The sequence below is a fragment of the Carettochelys insculpta genome, chromosome 2 (genome assembly GCF_033958435.1).
Source record: "Carettochelys insculpta isolate YL-2023 chromosome 2, ASM3395843v1, whole genome shotgun sequence".
NCBI lineage: Eukaryota > Metazoa > Chordata > Testudines > Carettochelyidae > Carettochelys > Carettochelys insculpta.
Window position 1 is genome coordinate 94,941,344 of NC_134138.1, and position 27,930 is coordinate 94,969,273.

The 27,930-nt window shown below is 44.4% G+C and overlaps 1 protein-coding gene across 5 annotated transcripts in view; it reads left to right on the forward strand.

The window, feature by feature from the left end:
* Positions 1-27,930, forward strand: part of ARHGAP28 (Rho GTPase activating protein 28) — a 111,944-nt gene that overhangs the window by 73,267 nt on the left and 10,747 nt on the right. For all 5 annotated transcript variants that reach the window (XR_012644459.1, XM_074987413.1, XM_074987415.1 and 2 more), the window contains 8 exons: positions 1,611-1,768; positions 6,280-6,445; positions 6,548-6,639; positions 8,970-9,047; positions 13,398-13,560; positions 19,764-19,846; positions 21,890-22,087; positions 23,303-23,446. Coding sequence is in view for 4 of the 5 variants with exons in the window: in XM_074987413.1 (XP_074843514.1) it covers positions 1,611-1,768; positions 6,280-6,445; positions 6,548-6,639; positions 8,970-9,047; positions 13,398-13,560; positions 19,764-19,846; positions 21,890-22,087; positions 23,303-23,446 (1,082 nt within the window). In the remaining variant the exon portion in view is untranslated. The remainder of the gene's footprint in view (positions 1-1,610; positions 1,769-6,279; positions 6,446-6,547; positions 6,640-8,969; positions 9,048-13,397; positions 13,561-19,763; positions 19,847-21,889; positions 22,088-23,302; positions 23,447-27,930) is intronic.

A 27,930-nucleotide genomic window follows, 5' to 3' on the forward strand; every position in this document is an offset into this window, starting at 1 on the left:
TGGTTCTCTGTGCCTTAAATAGTGGGTGTGTTCTGGTATGGCTATGATCTGAAGAAGTGGGTCTGTCCCACAAAAGCTCATCACCTAATAAATTATTTTGTTAGTCTTTAAAGTGCTACTGGACTGCTTTTTTGTTTTGGTAGTGTTTTATAAAGTGTTTCATAACATAAACAAGAAGTCCTGTGGCACCTTATAGACTAACAGATATTTTCAAACACAAACTTTTGAGGGCAAAAACCCACTCTGCCAGATGTATGAGTGAGGGGCGGATGATGGGGTTCAGAGGAGAATTTTAAGAGTGAGTCCTTTCATGTAAAAACAAAAAGCAGTCAAGTAGCACTTTAAAGACGAGCAAAATAGTTTATTAGGTGAGCTTTCGTGGGACAGACTTCTGGGTCTGTCCCACGAAAGCTCACCTAATAAACTATTTTGCTCGTCTTTAAAGTGCTACTTGACTGCTTTTTGTTTTGATAGTGTATAGATGAGCACGGCTTCCTCTCTGTTCCTTTAATGTAGTAATCGTATGAAAGAGCGCAAGCATCTGTATGGCAAGAGTGATGTTTGAACTTCCAGTGTTGCCAATCCCAAGTGTTCAAAGATCATGAGTCATGTCCCCAATAACCATAAATTTGGCTTAAAAATCCTAAAGTTTAAATAATGATAATACATTAGGGGCTCACTTGATTCATTACCTCATATCTAAGCCTTTAGGGTGCACTTAGGTAAGGTTTCTAAGCTTCCTCTGCAACCAAGCAGGCTAAAAATTTATTTTTTATTTTAGTGTAAGCTGATATTCTTGCCTCCTGCACAAATCCAGGAGCTAGGACTTTAAGTATCATGAGACTTATAATAAAGTATGAAAGTTGGCAACACTAGAGCTCATTCAGGCTAATACATTTTAAAGTCTATGGAGACAGTATTTGCATAGTAGAAATTTCCTAATTGTAGTGGGCAACTAATTTCTGGAACAGAGCACTCAATCATCTTGTCTTTTGGGTCCTTGATTCTATTAGAAATTCCACTAGGGCTGGCCTGGCTTTGCAAACCAGGTAGTAGCGTGCTGAACCGTGTCTGAAGAGGTTGTGCTTGCATTATATATATATATATATATATACACACACACACACACACACACACACACACACCAAGAGCCCCAATGATGAGAATTTGTAAGAAAAATAGTATAAACAACAATGACCAGGGAAACAGTGTTAACAGCACTTTTCTAGCAATAACTTTAAAATTAAATAAAATAGATTGTTCACTGGACAAAAGCAGAAATAGTTCCTCTAGGAAAGATAGACAAGATCATGATGCACAAATGTGATGATGATTCTTCTCCTGATAAACAGGGAGTTCCAGCTTAACCACCTCTACACAAAAATCAACAGCAAAAATCCGAAATGAAAATAGGACTTTGACTTCAGAAAGTATGGGAGTTTGTTTCCTCCAGACAGAACAGGAACATGCATTATTGTTAAGCTGAAATTGCTCTTTGAAGCTCTTCCATTAACACCTTCATGAGCTTTTTGTTTTTGCCATTTCTAATGTCTCTGTACCAAATACAAAAAAATCCTTTGGTATTCATACATAGTCTCCTTTGTTTTCAGCTAACAGCTGTCTAGACTGTGGACTAGAAAAAGACAGCCCATCAGTAACAGAAGAGCTATCCTATGAGGTTTCTTTCTCAGAATCTATTACTGTGGTCCCAAAAAACAGAGAACGGCAGAATAACCAGAGATTCAAAAAGGATGATTCTGCTTTGCCTGTAAGTTTAAGCCCTTCATGTTGACTCAATACTTCTTTATTCCATTCATTTACTGATTCATTTCTCCATCCACAGTGAAGTCTCTCAAGATGTATTGGGTTTCCTTCAACAGATGGGTTTTAATGCTTGATGTATTTGTAAAGGCTGCCTGCTGTGCTTGTCAGTCACCCACCACACAACTTTCACAGTGAGGCACCAAGTCTGAAGTGTGTGTTCAGTCATATGCACACATCTTCTACTCATCACGGTTCAGTATAAAGACCCGAATACTTAAATTGCCATGTATTACCCCCAAACTTTTCACGTAAAAAATAAAGACCAGTTTGGGGGACTGAAGATGCCAATCCATCTTTATTACATGAACTACTCCCCTCCTCTTATCTACATCCAAATGCTCTACGTTTCCTCAACATGGTTTCAGATTTCTGTCAGACTCAGATGTGATGAAGTGTGAACCTGGGTTCTGTTGACTATTACCACAAATTGTCTCAGATTAGCATTTAGCACAGAGAAACTGTAGGAGACACCGGACCAGTAGTCAGGGACAGAAGATCACTGACTGCTGATATGGTAGTCAGGGATGTGGGTATGCATAGCATAGTATACCAGCTGGATCACATTTTTGCTGCAAGCCAGCTGTCAATTTCTTGATTCCATCATCTTCCAAAGGTGGGCCATTATGGCTACATCTACACGTGCCCCAAACTTTGAAATGGCCATGCAAATGGCCATTTCGAAGTTTACTAATGAAGCGCTGAAATGCATATTCAGCGCTTCATTAGCATGCGGGCGGCAGCGGCGCTTCAAAATTGACGCGCCTTGCCGCCGCGCGGCGCGTCCAGACGGGGCTCCTTTTCGAAAGGGCCCCGCCTACTTCAAAGTCCCCTTATTCCCATGAGCTCATGGGAATAAGGGGACTTCGAAGAAGGTGGTGTCCTTTTGAAAAGGAGCCCCGTCTGGACGTGCCACGCGGCGGCAAGGCGCGTCAATTTCGAAGCGCCGCTGCCGCCCGCATGCTAATGAAGCGCTGAATATGCATTTCAGTGCTTCATTAGTAAACTTCGAAATGGCCATTTGCATGGCCATTTCGAAGTTTGGGGCACGTGTAGACACGGCCTATAACAGATCCATCATCTTGAAAGAAAAAGTGCACCCTGATTCCCAAACTTGAGATTTTCATGATCAGTCTATGTCAAGGATGTTAGCAGCACCGCCATCCAATGAAAGCCTAAACACTGGCTCCAGACTTTCGCCAGACATATGTGTCTAGCCATTAACTGTATGAAAGAGTCCACCAACATCACACTGGCCATGAGGTCCTAAACGGATCCAGAATAGTCATCTGCATGGATGCTGAATTCACCAGGAACAGTCCATTTGTGCATGGCTAGCACCACCAGTGGAGAAGACCTCAGGAACCTCACATTTCCATGTAGCAGTAAGGTGCTAAGTATCAAGTCCAATACTTTTGCCATAGAATATCTGATTGCTCTGTGGTGATAATAATTTGAGCAATTTTGGGGAATCAGAATGTCTCCCGAATTATCATGGTCCTGTATCACACTGAACTGTCGTCCACTGCTGCTACTGGAAAACTTCTAGCCTTCCCCTTCCCCTTATCATTCATCCCACTCTGAAATCTAGAGATGTTATCTACCCTACACACTCTTCCAGCCATAAATCTGAACCTCCTAACTGGCCTGGCAAGGCAACCTGAAGCAAGTAGCATACAGCAGGTGGCTTGGTACTGATGGGTACACAAGTGAATAGTTTCAAAGCAGCCCACAGGTGTGCTTCAACTGAACAGTTTTGCCTGCAGAACCATGGATTTTGTGAATAACATGTTGTGTCTGCACAAACGCTCAGAACTAAGCAGCTCTGGAAGAAATATTTCCTCCTAAAGTACAGTCTCTTCAAGTACTCCCCCAGGGATGATGCACCTCCACACCACCCCCGCACAGGGAGGGCTATGTTGAAACTGCACAACGAGCCCTTCGGGACCATGATTAATGGAATGTAATCACAGACATTGGAGAAGTAACAATCTATTAGCACAGCAGATCCAGACAAATACAGTACATAACACTACATCCAAGAGAAGTGACAGAAAATAAACTGATGCAGTATGTAATTGTGAGCCAAATGCCAGGGATCTAATTTCTAAAATCCACAGTGATTAAGTAAGTTCAAAGTTTAGCACAATGGCCTGTCACAACTTTAAGGCTGTGTCTACACTTGCTTTCCTCTTTTGAAAGAGGTATGCAAATGAGGTGCATATTTGTATATCTGGCACCTCATTTGCATATTCTTATTTCAAAATAGCTTCTTTCAAAAGAAGAAAACCAGTGTAGACACTGCTCTTTTGAAAGTAAACCCCATCTTCGAAAGAACCCTTTTTCCCTTTTTTTTATGGGAAGAAGGATTCTTTTGAAATTGGGGTTTACTTTCCAAAGCACAGTGTCTACACTGGTTTTCTTCTTTCAAGAGAAGCTATTTCGAAATAAAAATATGCAAATCAGGTGCCAAATATGCAACTCTGCAACACATTTGCATTTTTGATTTCCTTCATTTGCATACCTCTTTCAAAAGAGCAGTGCAAGTGTAGACACAGCCTAATGGTGTATCGTTCACTGGCTCTGTGCTTTGCAGATCTCTAAGCCATAGATTCCCAATGCTTTTCTTACAGAGACAGCCACCAACCCTATGTTAAGACTAAATCACATCAAAATGCTTCTTGGAGACAACAACCCACCATCCAAAATCACTACAGTAATTATTTTAACTAACTTTTTCTTAGACCATCCTTTGGTAAATGGGGCCTGGAAGGAGTTATTCGCATTTCATGTTTCCCCCATGCCCCTTAATATATATAATACCATTTTTTTCATATTTTCAGAATTAATATGCTCTGTTTGAGGTTTCTTTACCTAACAAAAACCTGCAAATAATGAGATTGCAGTGACACACCTTCAAAGCAAAGTAAAACAGTTGATGTCACTGAAGCGTGAAACAAAAGCAAAGTCTCTTACCATATGTTTTATGAATGAATTTTTAGATTTTGGTGACATTTTCTATACTGCCCGATCTTCCAACTTTGGCTCGAAGATGATGGTACCTAGCTGTGCTTCCTATTGCCTCCTGAGTAGGATCATCTCCTGCTTTAAAGAGCCCTGGAAATGTACTATTGGAGATCCTGGCCTCTGTACTCACTTTCTCTGTGATCTGCCAGAGTTCCATGTTTTCTCCTCTGTTGCTTTCAAAGCACAGAGCTATCATTTTTGTTCATTTTTTCTCTATTTTTTTCTTCATATGAGGGCTTTTATTGACACTGGATTAAAACTAGGGCCTTGAGCTTGAATGCATTTTAATTAGAAGAGAGGTTTGGATTCACAGCCCTAGAAGGTTGTCTCCCCAAAGAGTAGAAATGACATGGCCCCATTTATGTAGTAAGTGCTGATGGCTAGTAGTCACTGGCTTGAATTACAGAATGATTCCAACATTCCACAGAGCACAGGACAAGTCAAGTTTTTGTAATACTTACGATCATAGTGACATCAAAACACACAAAAAGAGCTCTTTTAACTCTTTTTACAGCTGTATCGCATGAATACCATGATGGAACACAACATGTCCCCAATGCAGCACTGTTCCTATTTTCATGTCTCAGATGTTGCAAAGTAGCATTCAATACATGTAAATAATCCATGGATTCTATTGACATACATGTTGCTTAGCCCGTTACTATTCAATTTTCATATTACTCACCCTAAAGCAATCCTGTGTGATAAGTCAGAGCCAATGTCTATATTTCATCAGCAGACCCCAGTCATCACTGGCTAGAATCAGACTCGGAACTTTTGGAACTGAATGCATCAGCCACTTCTACATGCATTTCTTTTAGCCAAGACTGTAACAAGCTGATTCTAGCTGTTCTGGGTACCACTAGTGGAGGACAGAATGTGACAACAAGCAGGCATGACTTATGCTTGCACAGTATTAGGATTTAAGTGTTCTTGCTATTGAGTAGTGTACCCAGAGCATGAGACCACACTTCCTTCAAAGTGCCAATGATAAGTAGAATTACTTTTGCCATCTCTGACATACAGCCATTTCTGTGATGAAATGTGGCCATTATTTAACAGCATCAAGCAATGTTCTGAAAGAATTAAGGACGTGGTAGATTATTAAATCCTGCATGGAACTAGAGGGGAAAGTTTGGTTAGAATGTAGTGTAGCTAATTGTTAACAATTGGAATACGGCCAGGAGTTAAGTAATTGAGCACAAAGGATCAGGTGCTCCATTTTACATCTCATATTAAACTAGTCCTCAGCACAGCAGCCAGACTTATGGGTTCTGCTCAGAGTTAACCCACCTATCAAATCACCACCAAGTGATTTCTTGTAGCACCAAGGCATAACATAAAACAACCTTCTTCAGAAAGAATAATTTTAAAAACCAAGCATTTGTCAACCATGTGAAATAAGTCCCTGTTTACATATATTTCTTGTAGAAATTTATTGTTCGAAAAAGCCGATATGGCCTGACAGAGGTCGGAGACCTATCTCTTGAAGACATGAAGAAAATTCGCTATCTCTCCTTGATTGAACTAACAGCCTTCTATGATGCCTTGGGAATAGAACTAAAGAGGAACCGAACAGAAAGAATCAAAGGTCGAGGTAAATGTACAGTGATAGCTGGCTTGTGAATTGTAGTGCTTAGGAAGAAGATACTTATTAGGCTTCACTTTCTTGCTTTCTTTTTATACCTTGTTCAAAAAGAAAATGGCCTTTTTGGCGTCCCTCTCACGATCCTGCTGGAAAATGATCAAAAGAAGGTGCCTGGAATAAAAGTCCCTCTCATCTTTCAAAAAGTGAGTAGAACAAAATCATGTGTGGCTTAAATTTTCATCATTAGCTTTGACATTCAAAGCAAACAGCAGATAAAAGATGACAGACTTTAATGGCTTCAAGGTGTTTGCAATTTACTTCTGCCCATGCTTTGTGATTTATATGCCTCATGAGACTTGAATATAAACCACAGTTCTTGAATATCACATTCATGCTCAGAGAGTTTTTTTCCCCCAATTTGGGGAATATATTTATAAAATATAACACAGGAAATGCACAGAAACAATTGGATAGGATTCTGCTCCCTTTTTTTTCTTGGACATGTAGGTGAATGGAATTTTTTTTTTGAGGGGGAGCATTTATACTTTCACATTCATTCAAATTGCAGACTTTTTGTCTTATCTGAGATGATCAGAAGTGAACTGGTATCATCTGAATTGGGTTCATACAGCCAAGAAGAGGGTCATTCAACTGAACCAGTGTGAAGTAATAGCGACATCTAGTGGATGGCTCAGTTAGACATACATGCACACACGCAGGCGCAGGTTTATGCGGCTATCCAATTTTAAGATTCAAGTTACATTTAACTATAAATGTCTCCTGGAAAAAAACAAAGACCTATTTTCAGTTAATTTATATAGAGTTAATTTACATGTGATATTAGTCTCTTCATTGTCAGCAATCAATTTCACTTCATTGCTTCATGATTTCACTTTTGGAAGTTTTAGAGTCAGATTAGAGCCATGCAAATAACTATGTTGGCTGACAAAAAAAAAATCCTTTTGAGCTAAATAAAATATTTCATGTGACCGTAAACAAAGTGTTTCATTTAAGTTCTGATGATTTTTTCTTTAAAAAAATTCAAGTAAAAGTCAGATCAAGAAGTTATTTTGAATTTAAAAAATGAGAAAATCCAGAGCTATGTGAATAAATGCTGCAAAATTAGGTCCCCCCCCCCCGCCCTTTAACATTTTGTCAAAGCAAAAGTACTCTGCATTTAATTTTGGTAAAGAATAAATGCTGAGACTGGGAAGGCCTATTCACATTCTATATCATGGTTTCCCAAACTGGGGGACATGCCCCTCTGGGGGGCTGTGAAGAAAGTCCAAGGGATCGTGGGGCAACATAGCCACACCCAGTTATTCCCCATGCCAGAAGAAAAAGACGGACCTTGCTTCCAGCTCTCAGCCCCTGCCATTTCATGTGGGCGATCCAGCGCAGCCACTATAAACAGTAGGCAGCTGGGGAAGGCTCATGTGGAGCTAGCTGTCTCCTGCAAAGGCTAATGAGTGTGGGTTGTGGGGAAAAAAGGAGGATGGAGTTAGGTGAGGGGCTGTCGGTGCCTGGCTTTGGGGGAGCTGGGGGGCTCAGGCAGACGGCTGGGGTGGCTGGCTCTCATTAAAAAAGAGGTTGGAAGGGTGTGAGGGTTTCTCAAAAATCAAAAGGGGGGTGTGATGCTGAAAAGTTTGGGAAACACTGTTCTATATGGACATCTCAAAAAGAATTGTGCCAAGCTTTTCTTGTTCAAGTTTTCAATTTTGCCTTCACATGTCTTAATATGTTTTTTCTACACTGCTCAGCACCATCATAAATGAGCATTTCATAAACATGAAGGAGTGTATCCTCATAGCTCCATTGTATAGTAGGGAAATCAGTGGGGCTACATCTACACAACAGAGATCTTTCGAAAGAAGTCCTTCCAGAAGATCTCTTCCGAAAGAACTTCTTTTGAATGAGCCCGTCCACACACAAGAAGGCAGATGAAAAAAGGTGATCTGCTGTTTTCAAAGAGAGCGTCCATGCAGCCCCTGCTCTTTTGAAAGAACAGGCCATGGATTGAAAAATCAGGTGCTACAAGGACTGCCCTTTGAAAAAAAAAAAAGAGTCTGTGGAGCATCTACACACATTTTCTTTCAAAATAAGCTTTCTGAAATAGAAGTGCTTTTGAAAGGAGCACCACATTCTTCCAAAATTAATTTTGAAAGAATGTTTCTTGTGTGGAGACACTTGGCTGGATATTCCAAAAAAGCCCCTTCTTGCTAGTGTAGATGCAACCTGGGACTTCTTACTAAGGAAGATAGTGTGAATTAAGGTGGCAGATTCTGCTCTATGATTTATTTATTTTAGCCTATAGTAGTGTCAATAGTTCCCAAGTTAGGGGTTCTTGTGCTTGGACTTGTACAAACACTTAGGAAAACATGGTCTCTTCTCTGAAAATTCACAGTGTTAGAAATGCAGAAAGCAATTTGTTTTCTGATTTGCCTTTTTTCTTGATGATAAACTACATCAATTTTTAAGGGAAGCAGATTGCTAAAAGTAAATAGTATTTTTAAATTCTACTGTTGCATTTTAGCTGTTACTCAAGCTTGAGGAAACGGGTTTAGAAACAGAAGGAATTCTTCGAGTTCCTGGATCTGCCTCCAGAGTTAAGGTACCTGTCTTTTCTCTTTCACCTTCTTGTAACAAGTAGAGTCTGTACAGAGTGCCAAATTTTGTATATGAAGATTCTCAGTTCCATTATTACCAGCAAAAGCAGTGGTATGAGATGTACTTCCTGAAACTGAGAACCATAACTTAGTATGAGCTAATGTTTTATTTAGAAGATACATGAACCCCAGTGCTGTTCTACTCCATTATCTTGTCAGGTGTAGAGGTTATCCCACTACCATGTCACTCAGAACTGCTGAGTTCTCATTTCTTTTATTTTAAGCTGTTTCAGAAATACTGAGTTACTCGTGTGTGGTTATCAAGTAATTTAAGCTAAAGATCTGATTCCACAACATTTTCTTTTCCTTTAAATGATGTTTAGGGGCTGGGAGGTACAGTACATCCTGTTGCTCAATGTGCTGCAATGAAGCACTTCATTTTCATAGCACACACAACTAGGAATGGGCCTATTGGTCTATTCATGTGATAATCAATGGCTTTATGTTTCCCACTCAATATGTACCATATTATTAGGAAGTAGACTAAAATAATAAATGCTTTCCAGTAATGCTGTTTGTAAATTGTGATGAGAGTGATGAGGAATCTCAGTTCATCATAAAGACAAGACCATTATTAAAAAAGGTAGCAACAAACTAAAGAGACAAACAGCCTTCCGCACAGTTTAAGATCTAGCTTTCCAGATAGAACTTACAGAATTCCGGGCACATGAGGCTTCTCATAAACAAGGAAGACAAAGACATCTTTCAAGTGGATGAATGATATACTGCAAATAACATATACTTACAGTTCAGATGACTACAAAGCAATACAGAGTAGCTCTGGCACTCTCAACATTAAATAAGAGAACAGAGCTATACCATAAAGATCTCCAGTAGCTGGTTCTCATTCACATAATATCATAACCTTTTGCCTGACATTATTAACAAAATACCTTTTTAAAATTTGGTTTATATGTTTTAAAAGGATTCCTGCTCCCCTTACTATAACTAAATATTCCACCAGCAAGAAAAATAACCTTTCTACTTACAGTCAGGTAGGCTTTCCGACACTGTGATATCTGCACAATGTAAAACAAGAATGACTGAGGATCTTGGAGAATCCTGAACGTTGAATAGCTAGTTAGGTCACTTGATGAGTAACAGCTAATAAAATATGTGATAAGAAGAGGCTTTGTGTAACAATAATATGTTTCCATGACACTTTCACACAGAACTGTTCATTTCACCTCTAATAAACAAGTGGGGAGTCTGCCAAGTAAGATGGAGCTATGCAGATGATTAATAAGCCTTTCATGAGCATAGAGGAAATTAAAGGGGGCTTCATGATATTTCCTTGGATAGGCCTTGCAAATATATGTGTGAAGATGATTAATGTCATAGTAGGGCTTGATACTTTGAGGTACTGAGCACTTGGTGTGCTGGGCATCTCAACTCCTCTTGATTTCATTCACTTTCAGCACACTCAGTACCTTCCAGGATTAAGCCCCAGGTCTGAACAGAGACTCTGTATCTTCCTGACTTGAATTTCTATCACTGTATCTTTTTTTTTTTAATTCTTTTATTTTTTTGATACATAAACCGTATAGAAAGGCTACATTATGTGACCAGGCTGCTTTGTATCTTCTGATAATTAGGTCTCCTAGGCTACATCTACACTACAATATAAAATTGAATTTATTAAAATTGATTTTATAATGCCATTTTTTAAATTCGATTCGGAGTATCCTTACTTCCAACAGGCTCCCAACAAATTCGACGTACTGCTTCCACACTGAAATCACCACACATCAACTGTTGCAGCAGTGCATTGTGGGAACCTATCCCACAGTTCTCTCAGCCCCGCATTCTGAGCTGGGAGCCAGCTTGGGGGACCCAGGAAACTGACAGCACAGCAGTCCTGGTCAATTTCCCAGCTCCACCAAGCTGCGGGACCTGGGAAACTGACAACACAGCAGCTCCGGTCCCCAACCTCCCCGGCCAAGCAGCAGGACCTAGGGAACTGACAGTGCAGCAGTCCTGGTCAGTTTCCCAACTCCCACTAGTAGCAGGGAGCTGGGAGCCGGGTGCAGCACATAGCTTTGTGGGATACATACAGGACATTTGTGGAGGCTAATAAATTCAAATGGAAGACATAGCGCTTTCACACTAGCCTTTATTCAACATTTTAAACTTGAGACTGACTCTACAACCGTCTGTTAATATCAACATTTTGTTATCGACATTAGGGCAGACTAAATTGAGCTAATCACATTGACAGTGAAGACGGTGACATTTGAATGTTGTGCTAACTCCTTTAAATTTGATTTTATCTTGTAGTGTAAACACAGCCCTAGTCTCTGCTCATACGACACTGTGGGCTTGTCTACGCTTCCCCCCAACTTTGAAGGGGGCATGTTAAACAGGGTAATGGGAGATTACTAATGAAGTACTGTGGTGAATATGCAGCACTTCATTAGGCTAATTTTCCCCCACAGCAACCTCAAAGCATCAAACTTCGAAGGGCTGGCATGCCATGTAGCCGCAGGCACTTTGAAGTGCCCACACTACTTCAAAGTCCCTTTACTCCTCAAAATTACACTCATTCTGGCACTTTGAAGTTTGACACTTTGAAGTTGCCGTGGGGGAGAAGTAACCTAATGAAGTGCTGTGTATTCACCGTTGCCCTGGTTAATATGCCCTCTTCAAAGTTGGGGGCAAGCGTAGAACCAGCCTGTGTGTTGTTCTGCTATATGTGATCTGTACCCAGAGAATTATTTTGTGCTGTGTCTTTCTGTGTATCTGACTTTCCTGTGCTGGGTGATAAGTCAAACATCAACAGGAACAATATAATGTGTTTTACTGGAATTTTTGTTAGTTTAAGTGTGTCCAACAAATCAACCAGTAATGCATGTGGGAGTGGGTGAGATTTTCCTACGTAGTTCCAGTTTTCATCCTTTAGAGTCATCATACATTACGATATGAGAATCTGTGGGCATTGCAATTTAACATTAGTTCACCTTTAAAAAAATGAAAGCCCTATGGATGAGATTAAAAGTTACTTTTCAAATAAAAAATAGGAAAAAAATAAATGTTTCCTCTGCCTTTAAGATAGGTACTCAACCAAATTTTCAAAAATGTATCTTAAGCTACTCTCTTGTGAGCTCAGAAAGAAATGGAAAATCAAATAAATGCAGAAAACTGTTACAAGAATATATTTCTAAAACCTAATTACAAACAAATGAAGCATATGTGTTGAAAGTCAATGTCTTTCCTCTCAGTTGTCTGTTTCTGGAATTCACCTTCCATTCTTGAAATACTAAGCAGTAAAATCTTAACATCTACATCTCTCTCTCTCTCTCTCTCTCTGCCCTTGTGGTTTTAATGAGGGGGAAGGACCTGGTTCTGTACTTCTCAGCCAGGGTATGTAATGCTGGTGTTTGAATGGATTAGGTGAGACGGACGTAACTATAAAGGAGGTTGATGTGGCAGAGAATTCAGCCAAAAATGTGCTAGTAAGAATATTATTAACACAGCTGAAGTGGGTTTGTGTGTGGTGTTTGGTTTTTGGTTAGGTTTTGCAGAGGTTAGGCTTTCCAAACCGTATCTGGCGTTTGGGCCAAATTCTGATTGCTCTTGGTACCCTGCTCAGTCTCTCTCAGTTTACCATCCATGCACATCTATGAGATTTTTAATTGTTTACACTTCAAAGCTGATGGCCCCTTCTTCTGGAGCACAGATGCCAGACAAAGCAAATAAGTAAGAAGCCAGGATAATACAATAATTACTATTTTGTCTGCTTGCAGTTTTTTTGGGGGGGGGCGGGGGGGGGTGGAGTTGTGCTAGTGAACTGTATTGGCACCATATAAGTACTTAAAACTGGTCAAACTAGTAGGGACTTACCTAAAAATAAAATTAATGAAGAAAAGCAAGGACTTCTGGCTGCTGAAAAGCAGCCTTGACTGTGACCACACATGAAAAAGTCAGCTGGAGCTACCTGAAGAGCAGCTCTGTACAGGTAAAAAATGTATCTCCCTCATCAATGGAAACTATAAAATATATTACCTCACCCTCCTGGTTTCTCTAAGGGAAATAATGGCATGTGGAAAACACATGCAGCTCAATCAAATTTGAGGATGAATATGCTAGTCCCTTATGTTTAATGGTTAAAGCTTCTTAAATGTGGTTTAAATAAAGAGGATGCACAATGATTTAGAAACGTTTGTTCAAGTAACTGTACTGTTCCAAATTCTATACTTCGCAAAGATTTCTTTGTTGTTCATGGCATATGTGAGTTGAAATAAAGTTCACCGGTCAGAAGCTATAATTAAAATGAATCACTTGCTTCTGTTTTGAAGAATCTCCATCAAGAAATTGAATCAAAATTTCATGAAGACACATTTGACTGGAACCAAGTACGAAACAATGATGCAGCAGGACTGCTGAAGATGTTTATAAGAGAACTGCCAAGCCCCCTCTTCACTGTAGAATACCTGCCTGCCTTCATCACACTAGTGGAAAGTAAGTAGAAAGAAATGAGTGTAAAATGGACGCATATGAAAAATGCAAATGGGCTAAAAAAGAGAAAAGCGATTGCCAGGATCTCATGACCATTTTGGTTACCCATAAGCTTTCTTTTTCAACTGACACTTGGCGTATCTGGCTAAACATGTTGGTGCACTAGTAAAGAGCTATTTAAAACAAAATGTTGTGAATGTTACAAGCACATAGAGATTAAAAACTATAGCTTTTGTACATGGATTTTACTATATTTGATTCACAAAAACTATAGATTTTGTAAATAAAAATTCATGCCTCTGTAAAATGGCGTCACCACACTATAGCTGCATCTACACTAGCCTGTTCTTTCGAAAGAGTAGGCCCTACGTTAAAGTAGAGTGTTGTGCATCTACACATGCCACACAGTCTTTCGAAGATTAAATCAATGTTAGATGCCGCGGGAATCGAAACCGCTCTTCCAAACAGAAAATAGGAAGAGGCCCCTCTCTCAATGTCTTTTTTCAAAAAAGGATGTGCATAGATACTCTGCATCCCACTTTTTCAAAAGAGCAGGGTCCCCCATGACAGCAATCAACTGTTAGGCTGAGACGTGCTGCCCAGCCCCTGCGGGGCTCTATGGTCTGTGCGTGCAGCAGCTCTTAAAGCCACACAGACCAGGAAACCCTGGTGCAGGAAGCTGAGAGCGCTCAGGCGGCAGCCATCACACGTGGTGAACCTGTACGCCTCAGCCAGACCCCCAGCGGCTACTGGAATGGCATGGCCACCAGCCAGACATGTGAGGAGCCCCAGGGTCCCTCCTCCAAGCACACCCAGGGCTCTCAAGAATCCAGTGGGGGGGGGGGGCGGGAGCACACCCCCCTTCTGAACCAAGCACCAGCTCCAGGACCCACAGGAGTTCTGGCAGGAGGAGGAGGTGCTCCAGGTCATGGAGCACAAATGCTGGAACATGGCCACCTTTGCCCGGCTGGCCAAGGGCCTGACTACCTGGGGTCACCCTGCCTGCACTCCTGACCAGGTCAGGAATAAGGTGAAGGAGCTGTGGCAGGGTTACACCTGGGCTCAGGACTCGGCTAGCTGGTTGGGAGGCCACTCCCGCTGCCTGCCCCTATTACAGGGAGCTCAGGAGCATCCTGGGTCCCCAGGACACCTCCTCCCCACCGGCCTTCCTGGACACCTCGCCTGAGCAGCCCCAGCCGGGAGAGGAGCAGGAGCCAGGACCAGCAGCCAGCCCCACACCACCAGCACCAGAGACAGAGCCAGCCTCAGCTGGTGACTAGTCCAGCAAGGAGGGGGAACTGCTCATAGACCTCCCCTCCTGCACCTCCAGCCAGGCATCAGTCAGACGGCCATTCCCCGACCTCAGCGGTGGACCCTCAGGTACGTACCCAACATGGCACATGTCCTGGATCATGGGGCGGAGGCAACATACATGACTGGGGGTCCCCCCTATGCCCCCAGCAGACCCCAGCCCACCAGGGCCCAGCCGGATCATGGCCCCAGGACAGCGGCACAGCCACCAGTGCCCATCAGCACCTGCTCCCGTGGACAGCACCATGCCCTGCCTCCCAGGGGAACTGCACAAAGGGGCCACCCAAAGGGCCATTGCACCCATCGATGGAGGACAGGGGATGGGGACCTGGCCCCACAGGGGGACAGAGGGTGTGGACCATGGGGCAGGGGTCGGTACTCATGGCCTGTTCCTCTCTTCCCCCCTGTTTCCGCAGCCATACCATCCAAGAGCCTGGAGAGCCTTGCCTGATCTGTGATCCTGGGCAGCCCCATGGAGGCGAGGGATGGAAAATTGACAGAGCCACCACGAGCTCCAGAATGGATCCAGTCGCAGTGGAGCCAGAGGTGGCCGCAGAGGACTCCTGCCTCACCACCTCCATCTGGCGCCAGGTGGAGCTGGCCGAGCACCAGCTCTGTTTTTGGGGGGGGTCACCTGGCACCAAGTGTCCTGGGGGGAGGTCCTGGCCATGTTCCAGGATGTTGCGGCCACCTACAGGGAGTTCCTGGCCCAGCTGCTCCCTCATGCTGCCCCTCCCACCTTGGCCCCACCTGCCAGCCTCTGGGAGAGGACCTCACCGGCCCAGCCCAAGTCCAATCCCCAGCTGTACCTCCCCATGCTTCCAGCCCCACCAGGGACCCCGATGAGGGGTCGGGGCATGGGCTCCAGGGCCGGCACAGGTCACACCCCTCCACCCGTGCACCAGAGTGATGGCCCACTGGGTGGGCCATCTAGGTCCCCCTCCTGCTGTAAATAGTCTCGCCATAAATAGGTGCCCCCCCAACACTGTAGACAGTTGGATGTTCTGTTTTCTTTAGCAATAAGTATTACCCACACAGTTTTTGCAGTTAACAATACACCATTTTATTTTCCAAAACCCCTGCGTGCTGTGTGCTTGGTGGTGGAGGGCAGTGTGCAGGAGGTGGGGTGCGGTGTGCAGGAGTCCTACCGGAGGTGGCCGGGGTGGCGCTCACTGGGGCCCCTGGTCAAAGTACCAGCACAAGCCCTGCAGGATGCGGATCCTGTCCCGGTGGGCCTGAAGTCTAGGGCAGTGGCTGGCTGCAGGGTAGCCCAGGCTGGCCTCGACCTCCCACCCCTGCACAGAGGCCCCCTTACTCTTCACAATATTTTGGAGCATGCAGGAGCTGCCTATGACCTGACGGACATTGACGACACCCAGGTCCAGGCAGGCAAGGAGAGAGCACCACAGCCCCCTTCAAGCAGCCGAAGGTGCACTCAACCACCTAGTAGGCATGGTTGAGCTGGCTGTTGAAGCACTTCTGGCTGGGAGGGTGAGGTGGCCCGGATAGGGACACATGAGCCAGGGCTAGAGCCGATATGTGGCGTCCGCCGTCAGGCAGAGGAGCAAAGTGGTGTGATCCAGCAGGCTCTCCCTCTGGGGGATGTAGGTCCCTGCCTCCAGCCAGCGACACAGGCCCAAGTTCTGGAAGACCCATGTGTCGTGTGTGCAGCTGGGCCAGCCCATGTATAAGTCCTGGACCTGGATCTGGCTATCCACCATAGCCTGCAGGACCACAGAATGGTAGCCCTTCCTGTTTATGAATTGGCCTCCACTGTGCTCCAGCACACAACTAGGTCTGTTGGTCCCACTGGGGGCCCTGAAGCAATTCAGGAACCCCAGTGCAGCGAAGCCCATGATGGCCATGTCCAGCTCCCCGAGATGGACGACCCTCAGGAGGAGCATAGCACTTAGAGCATGGACCACCTGGGGGGGGTGGGGCTGGGGGGGCTGGGGGGGGCAAAGGCACCTGTGAGGGTGTGCAGGGAGTGCCCGGTCCCACCTCGTCCCCGCCCCTCCTGCCGTGGTGCATACCTGCCCAGGCCTCTTCACCTCCATCACAACAGTTCCAACTGTGGCCTTGCCCACACCAAATTGGTGTCCCACGCAGTGAGGCCAGTTTCCAGACAGTTATCGCGACCCTCCTCTCCATGGGGAGGTCATGCCGCATCCAGGTGGCCTGGTGTCTCAGGGCCGGGGACAGTCACGTCGTAGCTCCAGGAAGGTCTGCCACCACAGCTGGCAATTCCGGAGCCGCCAGTCATCATCCCACTCCCCCATGACCAGTTGCTCCCACCACCCTGAGCTGATAAGATCGCTCCAGAGCCAGCGGCGCGCCGGCGGGGGGGGGAGGGAGGGGTGCCCAGAGGACTCCATGGTTGGGAGCATCCCCTTCGGCCCTGGTAGGGGGAGGGGAGGGCAGGGCCTGCCATGTGCTGCAGGGTGGTCCCCAGTGCTGCAGCCAGCAGGGTGCCCACGCCACTGGTGGCAGGGTGTCGACCTGCTGCTGCTCCATCACTGTTGCTGTGGGCACTGTGTCTTCAGGGCCTGTGTCGGCTCCACAGGCGTCATGCTATGCAGACCGAGGGTGTTGGGGAGGGTGCTCTTTAGAGGAGCAGCTTGCTGCAGCCCCGGAAGGGCTTAGCCACTCTGCAATCCGATGCACAGCATTTCCTGGCCCATGCTTTCTATAGAGGCCATTGATGAGTGTAGACGCGCTCTTCTGACGTCCTGGATAGCCCCTTTCAATGTGGCATGTGGCCCTTCTGACAGCGCTCGTATGTAGCCACTCCCCTTCAAAAGGGCATCTTTCAACCACTCTCTTTCGAAAGAGCACTCTAGTGTAGATATAGCTCATACTTAGTGGTTCTATTTCATTTTGTTTTCTTTCATTGACTATTATTTTTGATCAGGATCTTTATTCAAGCTGGTGGAAGGCTGCAGGTAGCTAAGTTTTGGGTCCTAATACTGATTCCAAGCCCCTTTTTCTAATCTCAGATATAAGGATGTGACCATGCAGATTTTACTTAGTCAATTCCTCTTGCCTTCCATAGGAGAATTGTGAGAGTCAAGGCTGAATAAGAAGGGCAGAATAGTGCCTTTTTGTGTAAAAGGGTAATGGGCCCTATGTGCTTTTAAAGTCAGACCGTGACCAGGCTGTGTATGTCAAAGAAGGAGGACAGTTCTACAAGATGACTCCAATCTTGCAAACCCTCACATAGGGTGGTCATGAGGCTTGCCTGAGTGAGTGGAACTAGCACATAATGAGGGGGGGAGCGTACGAAGGAGGTGAGGTTGATTAGAGTAACTGCATTTTTCACTCCATAAGTAGTACAGCAGCAACAATACTTCCTCTTCTGCCCCCTACTCACCTAGCCACTCTTCATACAAGAGCTCCAGGAGTCATTGTGCTTCCAAAAATCATGTCCTGCCCCCCAGAACAGCCTAGTGCCTTTTAAGGCACAATGACCCATGAAAACCTACACTCAAGCAATATATCTTTTTACAGAGACACGGGTTTGGGAGTAGGCACTAGAGCAGTGGCTCCCAAACCTTTTGGCATCATGCCTCCCTTTTGATTTTTTGAGAAACATTCATAGCCTCCCCACGTCTTTTTTATCATGGGCCAGCCACCCCAGCTGCCTGTGAGCCACCTGCCTGAGCCCCTTGTCTCCCCCAAAAGCTGGGCACCACCAGCCCGTCATCTAATCCCATCCTCCTCCTCCTCCCCCGCAACCCACACTCACTCATCTTTGCAGGAGGCATCCATATGGGCCTTCACTGGCTGCCTGCTTTTTATAATGGCTGTGCCATATCGCCCATGTGAAATGGCAGGGGCTAAGAGCCGGAAGCAAGGGCCGGCTTTTTCTTGAGGTGGGCGGGGATAAGTGGGGGGTGTCTGGGTTGTCTTGCGCCCCCCCCCCCCAGAGTTTCTTCATGCCCCTCTCCAGGGGGCCAGACCCGCCCCCCCCAGTTTGGGAAACCATGGGCTAGAGTGAAATTAAAATTAACAAAGGCTAAACAATCAATCCACCATCTAGCACAGCAGCTGGGTTCAGTAAACCACTTACCAAAGTGAGTCTGAAACTATCCTGAAAATAAATTTTGCCATGTCATCTTGAAACTGGGAAGTGCCATATTATAGAAGTGTGATCTGATATACAAGGCAATCCCATGGTGACATCAAAGAAGAATTGGCCAGTAACTAGCACAGAGGGACTGAAGCCTTATGTGACTCAGAGAATAGATTAGTCAGGAAACGTCTCCCCAAAGAGAAGAGATTGTTCTAATGATCCCTGAAACTGAATTCAGTGCATTACTACCATTACATTTCTTCCTTCCTATTTGCCCAGATTAGTCCAATCTAATTACAGACACAAGGCATGTAAGGAAAAACAAACCCATTACATTTAGGACATTCTGGTGAAAGGCCAACATTTAAATTAGAAAAAATGAATGCCATGTATCTGGGCAGCATCTGGAATTCTCAGCACTTATTGCAGCAAGGAACCTTGCCATCTACAAACGTAGTTTCTGCCTAATTGCCTCAGTGTAACCTTTCCCCTTTAAATATAATTGTATCATTCATCTTTGTGGCCTTGCAGGAAGATGAAAGTAGAGATAATGTTAGATAATGTTAGAAAGTAGAGGTGCACAGCTATGGAGTAACTCAAGAGAGTGAATGAAAAAGTAACTGTCCTACTTCCCAGGTCCTGTGCTGACTATATGCCATTCATTCCCAAGAAGAATTTCCCTAACTCAACGACAGGAAAGGATTTGACATAGGAGCTCTATGTTAAACTGTTAATGTTAATCTCACCATGCATTTCACAGTTCTTTGTGGCACAAATCTAATGACAATTATGACTTTTAAAATATTAATTATTATATTCTCAGAAGTCTCCAATGTCAAGTTACAGCTACAAGCTTTGCATCTGTTGATCATGTTGTTGCCTGATGCCAACAGGGATACAGCCAAGGTAAGTGCTTTGATGATTCCTGCCTCTACATTGTTTGACTTTTAAATCAGAGTCGAGGTTTCTTTGTTAACAGTAAATGATCAGACACCTCCCTCCAAAATATACATGTTGGTCTGTTATCATCATTTTGAAAGGCTCGGCAGTTCTCTGGGAACTTGCTAAGGAATATGGCCAGTTGTGCTATTTATTAGGAATAATATCTGTTGTGGATACAGTCCCTCGCTTAATAGCAAATGGTTCACAAATACATTTTGAAAATGTATTAGTTATTTGCAGGTATTTGCCCAATACTTTGGATCAATAAGGTAAACTGTGGTCTTTTGCAGAGTGCTCTCTTTGATGGTTCATGAATCACATGTGTTATGTATCCATTGATTTCCAGTTTTATTTCATGTTGACATCTTTGTCTGTGTTTCAAATGTTTGGATGTCTTTTATAATAGTTTATATTCACCACCATGGCCAATTGAGCAGGGCTCTGTCCTTGTCCTAACCGGCGGTGAGACATTTCATTTACCTGTCCTTCTGTTTCTTTGTGAGTAAAATGGGAATCATGATGTTGAGTTCCATTGCAAGGCACTTTGAGATCTACTGATGAAAAAACTTGTATAATAAATAGGTAGTATTAATAGAAGTATTTGGCCAGAATCCATACCCAGGAGCAATTTTCACAGGGCAGTCTACAGGACAACAGTGCTATGATTATGGATGGGAAATTATTAAATGAAGTAGAATTAGAAATAAGAAGCAAAAAAAAAAAGAATGTTCCTATTCTTTCCCCCTCCACAACAAAGTATTATTTTATTTTAGAAATATCTTCAAGACAATTTATGTTGTATCTTTTCTGAGTTTCTGAAAATGGGTTTATCATACATGAGCACTTGTTGACATAAAATTATAAAATAATAAACTGGCAGATTTAATCCCTCAAAGAACTTCCCAATATGAACAACAAAATCTCAGCCTACTCATTCAAGTGAAAGTCTGAATAAACCTTTGATTCTTGCACAATAGCCAAAGGATAACAAACTGCCCTTAATACTGGCACTGACATGCAACAATAATTTCCAGAGTTAAAGTCTACTGCTGAGAACGCCTTATCTCTATCATCCCAGAGATACCATCCTTTGCCTGTTGGCAGAAGTGTAGGGCTGGTATTTAAGGAGAGAAGTAACCATTAAGGTATTTAGGACTCAACCAATGTGGGACATATGGATAAAACTAAATATCTTAAATTGTATTTATGTATCTTATGTATCTTAAACTGTATTTATATTATACAGGTTTTGTCATTCTTTTGTTAACATGTATAGGACTTAAATGTGGAAATCAGGTACAGGTTGAACCTCTCTCATCCAGCTCCCTTGGGACCTTACCGTTGCTAAAGAGAATTTGCTGGACCACAGGAGGTCAGTGCTGTCTAGCAACATTACCAACAGTTCCACTGCTTACTGGGGTCTTAGAAGACACTTAGTGGTAAATTACAGCTAAATAACAGCACAGAACACTGAGAGCCAGGACTGGTGGCTGCAAACAAACTTTAGAGAACCACAAGAAACTTGGCCACACCGGTGAAGATTGGATACCGGCTAACTAAAATCATGCCGGACTATGGGGTTTTCAGACAAGTGCCAGATTAAAGAGGTTCAGCCTGTATTTGGATAGCATGACTTGTAGAGATGCAATAAGCTCTCTCCTGGATAACTACCAAGTAAGGGACTAAACCCCAGCACACTGAAGTCACTGGAAAGCCTCTGGTTGATTTTAATGGGTTTTAGATTATATTCTGCATAATCTGTATGAGATCTACTCATGATATATACTTGATTATATGAGATGTTACTGAGTAGTCTTCAAGGACTGACCCAGGTAGAAGAAATTGTAGCAGTCCAGTCTGGAGGACACAAAACGCTTTCCTAAGTACCACATCCAAGAGGAGAGATTGCAGCCTTCTAGCTAGGTTCACTGTGAATTTGAAAATGTTGTACTCATGTTGTATTCCATGATGTGTTGTACTGAGTATGAGTGGTGCTGTTTCTCCCAGGCCTTTCTGCAGTTCCTGAAGAAGGTAGTTGCTAATGAAGGGAAAAACAAAATGAACTTATGGAATGTTTCCATGATTGTTGCACCAAACCTCTTCATCTACAAAGGCAAACATGCAAACCAAGAAGAGATGCAAGCAGCAGCCACCACAGCACACATAGTGAGACTTTTAATTAAGTACCAGGACATCCTGTGGACTGTGAGTAATGCTGACTACAGTATATGTGTTTTCTTTCCAATATTTGTTTTTCTGAGTTTCAGAGCTGACAACTGCTATATGCAGCAGCCACACATAGGCAAGGAAACTTGCAGCAATTCCTGCCTGGAACACACAGTTGGCAATGGTGAAATTAATTTCTGCACAATGCTTTGATCCATTAGCCTTGAGTTCACCTGCTACGCAAGCTTGTGCTGTGCGCAAAGTGAGATTGTTAATATACTGTGGTTAGATTAATGTAATCATGGGCTAGATTTAAATCTGCCCAAAATTCTGTTTGTAGGCCATTTTTCTAAGTGTTTCTTTCATGACTTCAGACTTGCTAGTTCTTCATCTATGTGCAGTGTGACATTGGGCTTTTGCTTCTGCATGGCAAGAATGAGATGCTTCACTTTTATTGTATTACTTAAGGAAGGAAGTGAAAATAGAGCTCAGCTTTACTCATTGACTTGTCATTCTTTTGTTAACATTTTTGAGAACTGGATGGAGCCATTCATCCCAAGGTTACTCATTCAAATCTGGTCCATATCAATACTGACTGGAAGTCTTTACCATCCGATGGCTTCTGGTTGCTCACGTGAATTTGTTTGTCAATCTAGGAGACAAAGGGTGGCCCAGTGGTTAAGGCCCTTGCTTTGGACCCAGGAAATAGTTGCTGTGCCACTAACTGCTTGTATGACTTCGGCAAGCATTTAGTCTGTGTGTGCGCCACAGTTCAGCACCTCTAAAAGAAGTGATAGTACTTCTGCTCCTCACAGGGATGTTGTGAGGATGGCTTTACAGACTTGTACTTCTGCTCCTCAGAGGGATGTTGTGGGGGTGGCTTTAGAGACTTGTACTTCTGCTCCTCAGAGGGATGTTGTGGGGATGGCTTTACAGACTTGAGGTGCTCAGGAAATTATGGTAATGGAAGACATGTAAGTCCCCGTGATAGATCGACAGATACTATTACAATTGACATTAGTAAGCATCCTTATTGACAGTCTCTCCAGAGAGGTTATAGCCTGAAGGGGTATGGAAAATAAACATTCTAAGTGGTGGCTGAGTGACACTGGGGAAATTTGTCCATGCTGTATGTCTTCCTAGAGTAAAGAGGACTTCAGTTTCCAGTGCTTTCAATTTGGCACCTGTTACAATCACTTGGGGATGGGGGTGTCATCATTTTGTATAAAGTCAGCCTTGGTTTCCTCCATCTAGGTCCCATCCTTCCTGGTTTCTCAAGTGAGAAAGATGAATGAGGCTGCAATGAACAACACCAAGAGGCAGATGATGTTTGACAAAGGCGTGAGAAGATTGCTGCGGAGAAAGACCATAGGGCAAGAGAGACCTGAAAGATCAGAGGTGCAATAAGACATAACCTGTTTTTAACTGAAAGCTTTCAGTTCCATTGTGTCCACTAGTCTTTTCAATCCCTCTGGTGCTTTCTCCCATGCATGGCGGGTAGTGGGAGGCTGGAAATCTCCTGACAAATTTCACAGTCAGACGAGAGGGCTACAGGAGAGTAGCAGAAGGGCAATATAAATTAAATAGATTAAAGAGGTCCCTGCTCCCAGGGCAAACTAACAAAGACTAATCTAGAACTAGCAGTAACTTGCCAGAATCAGTCAGGGCAGTCAAGCCAATGACAGCATCTGGAGATGATTAGATGATTTCCAGAGGTAAGAGTGTCAGATTAACTGGAACACCTGGAGCCAATTAAGAACTAGTTGAGACTGGTTAGAAAGGGCTCCTCTTCTGTTGGTTCAGCACATGCAAGTAGCTGAGGAGAGAAGTTGCTGTGGAGGATCCATGAGGAGCAACATCCAGCAGGTACCAGAGAGAAGAAAATGCAGGGAAAGAAGGTGCTGGACAGTGGCCTGGAGAAGTGGCCCAGGGAACTGTAGCTGTCATGGAGCTGTTACTGGAGACATGTGCAGGCAGCTGCTTTCACAGTGTTCCTGGGCTGGAACCCAGAGACGAGGGCTGGCCTGTGTTCCACCCACCACCCTCTCCCACTTACAGCACAGGAACAGGACTGATTTTGATAAAGTGGGCTGTCCTGCCCTGTCCCACTTGGAGGGACTACCGAGACTAAAGAATCTGGTTTCCCCGCTTTTCCCCATGCTGACCAGTGATGAGAGTAGCTCAAAAGAGAGCAAGCTGGTGCCCTACAAAAAGTGCCTACACTGAGAGCTGCTGTGAGCTTCTGAGGTAAGCAATCCACCTAAAAGCACAGGACACACCAAGACTGAGGAGGAGCTTTGTCACAGCAGTTGTCAGTTTAAATCCCTCCTTGAAATCAACCTCTGTTGTGGCATCACTCTCCTCTGGTTTTGGATTAGGCAAGTGGCAAAGCTTCTCTTCTGTTCTTCTGTTAAACTGAATATTCTACCTTTGTCTTCCGCCCACCTCTTCACTTTGTCCCCTGGTTACTTCCTGTCCAGCAGAGACTGAGAGTTCTCTGGGGCGGGGACTGTCTTTGCTCTTTTCTGTACAGTGTTAATGCAACAGGACACTTACTGTGAGATTCCCAGGCCCTACTGTAATACAGAAAAAAATGCTAGTTAACATGTTCTTTAGGCATTTATGAGGCAAGTTTTACCAGAGAGAACAATGGGTGTTAACTTGTTAGAGTAGTAAGCGTTATAGTTACAGAAAAGTGTAATTTAAAATGAAAATACCCTTGATTTGGAAATGTAACTTTTAAATCTGACAAACTTGAAGCAAAATGGATTGTTATGCACAAAAACTGATTCGGGAGCTGTTTGGGAGCTTGTGTTCCCTGGGCTTTGTACATTGTTAAGACAAATAACGGAGGTTTTGTGTTGAGCTGGTTGGGAATTATTCGACAGAGGCTACGTCTACACGTGAAGCCTACATCGAAGTAGCCTATTTCGATGTGGAGACATCGGAATAGGCTATTTCGATGAATAACGTCTACACTTCCTCCAGGGCTGGCAACGTCGATGTTCAACATCGACGTTGCGCAGCACCACATCGAAATAGGCGCTGCGAGGGAACGTCTACACGCCACAGTAGCACACATCGAAATAAGGTGCCAGGCACAGCTGCAGACAGGGTCACAGGGCGGACTCAACAGCCAGCCGCTCCCTTAAAGGGCCCCTCCCAGACACACTTGCACTAAACAGCACAAGATACACAGAGCCGACAACGAGCTGCAGACCCTGTGCATGCAGCATGAATCCCCCGCTGCAGCAGCGGCAGCCAGAAGCCCTGGGCTAAGGGCTGCTGCACACAGTGACCATAGAGCCCTGCACAGGCTGGAGAGGCAGCGTCTCTCAACCCCCCAGCTGATGGCTGCCATGGAGGACCCCACAATTTCGACGTTGCGGTACGCAGATCGTCTACACGGTCCCTACTTCGACGTTGAACGTCGAAGTAGGGCGCTATTCCGATCCCCTCATGAGGTTAGCGACTTCGACGTCTCGCTGCCTAACGTCGAAGTTAACTTCGAAATAGTGCCCGACGCGTGTAGCCGCGACGGGCGCTATTTCGAAGTTAGTGCCGCTACTTCGAAGTAGCGTGCACGTGTAGACAGAGCTAAAGTGTTGTTTTCTTGCAAAATGCCATTTTCTCAGGAAGGTTTCCTCAGGTCCAGAGTGGAATTTTGGTGAAATGAGAGAAGCCAACCCACTCCAGAGTGAACTGGTGATTAGAACAGTTACCTAAGACGTAGGAGGTCCTGATTCAAGTCCCTGCTCCAAGTAAGAAAGATCCTTGTCTTGACTCTGCATCTCCCCACATCTGGGGAGAAATGCCCTAGTCAGCAAGTTATACAGTTGGTCTCTTGCTGATTTAGTGGGTGTTTATTTAACTATACAAAGTGAAACAACTTCAGTAGGTCAGAATAAAAAAGACAGACACTGGCTCGCAAGGCTGTCCCAAGGAGGGTGTGGGGCCTGGGGCAACCCCAGTCCTGCTCCAATTCACCTCTCCCCAACCCTGTCCCAGCTCTGCCCCTGCCCCGCCCCCTTAACTCAATTACAGAAGCCTGGCACAGGAGAGGCAGCAGACCTGGCCTCCATCTACTCAGCATGTGGGCAGCAGCAGCCAGAGTGGCCCGGAACACTGCTCTTCTTTGTCCTGTCATACTGCTCTCCCAGTCCACTGCGCCTCACTTCCCTGTGGGTGGCAGGAATGGGAGAGTCCTGGATCAGGGTGCTCCACATCCCCCTGCTCATAGAGAAGCTGGGAAGGCAGCACAGCAGTACAGAGCAAACCGGGCTGCCTGGCCCCTGGGGCTCCTGACACCCAGGTAGGGGCAGGTGAGGTGATCTTTGCTGCCGCTGCTGCCACAGGAGGCCCCAGTAATCCTCTGGTCCCACCCGTCCATAGTATGGGTGGGGCAACCACTGCTGGGCCCCCAAAATTGTGACAGGATGGCTCTGCTGGCTCGGTATCCTGGTGCTTAGAGCACACTACAGATGCAAGAGAGCAGGGCATGATATTGATCTAGTTATAGAGCTACAGGGTCTCTTGCTCGTTCGCTTTTCGCCAGCGTCTCTCCTTTTTTCATGAAAAATCTCAAAAGGTCTCATTTGTGTTCCGTTGCGGAATGAAAGCAAATGCCAAACCCCCTGGAACCTTTCATAACATTGAATTCTTGTTCTCTGGCTAGCCTTAGTTCTGCAAGGGAAGGACATTAACCAAATTGGTCTCAAGCACCTCCTTTTGGCCAGTTCCTCCAATGGGCTTTTACAGTATGTGTTCTGAAAGAGAATGAGGTGGTCCGTGCTTCACAATGGAACAGCAAGTGTTCCAGGAAGAGCCAGCACATTTGTGGAATTACAATACATCAAGTGCTCAGCCCTGTTTAAAATAAATCAGCTTTACTTGTCTATGGACTGGGGTGCCGTATAACCACCCACTTGACTGGTTGGCTTTGGTTCAGTGGCTGGTTGTCAAGCCACTGAGCAAAGTGGTCGTATTCCCCAGGCTCTTTGAAGGCAGCAACCTTTCAGTTGTTGTAGTAAAATACATGACCACAGATCCTTTGGGCCTCCTCCATTGCTCTTGAGAAGGTGGAAGGACGAGGAGCTGCTTTCTTTCATGAGCCTTTGTCAGAAGAGAAATTGGCTGCACAGTCTTAGCACAGAGGTGAAGGTGAAGAGAAGACGCTAGGGTTCTTGGGGGGAAAAACATCAAGGATCTGTTTGTAAAAAAGACTAACAGCAGCCAGTCTCAGAGTAGGTCAATTGACTTGGAGTTGCATGACTTACACTATGGGGTTGAAAAGACTAATGTAAATGTTTCATCTCAGGCAGTAATTTAGGGTCCAATATTCAGCCTTCCAAAGCAGAGTCTTCTGACCTAGGTCCCCAGACTCACTGCCACAAGGATATTTGTGCAGTGTAGACCTTTGCTAAAAGAAGCAGAAAGCAGCCATTGGAGAAGAGCAATGACAAAGTGTTTACGTAGCCTTTACCAACTCAGATGTTTGGAAATCACTACCACAGGTTTCTGTGAATGGCACATACATATATGTGTGGTGGATATTTCTTCTAATGTTGGTACAAGATACTGAATTTTAGACTTATGTCCATATAATAAGTGATGGGACAAAAACAGTTTATTCTGGGAGAGAAAAATTATAAGGCATCCAGCTACTTCAGCCCTCTGAAATACAAGCTGGTCAGCAGATGTCAAAAGTCTTTGTATCTGACAAGAAGAGGAGTGGGCATTATTGAGTATTTGGAATAGGAAAAGGAAATTGAAGGGTGAATAATATCTAAATGAGTTAAATTTCAAAGCATTTAACATAAACACCATCTTTCAGATGTTCTAAATTATCCAGGGATAAAAGTGGCCCAGACGCTAGAGACAGA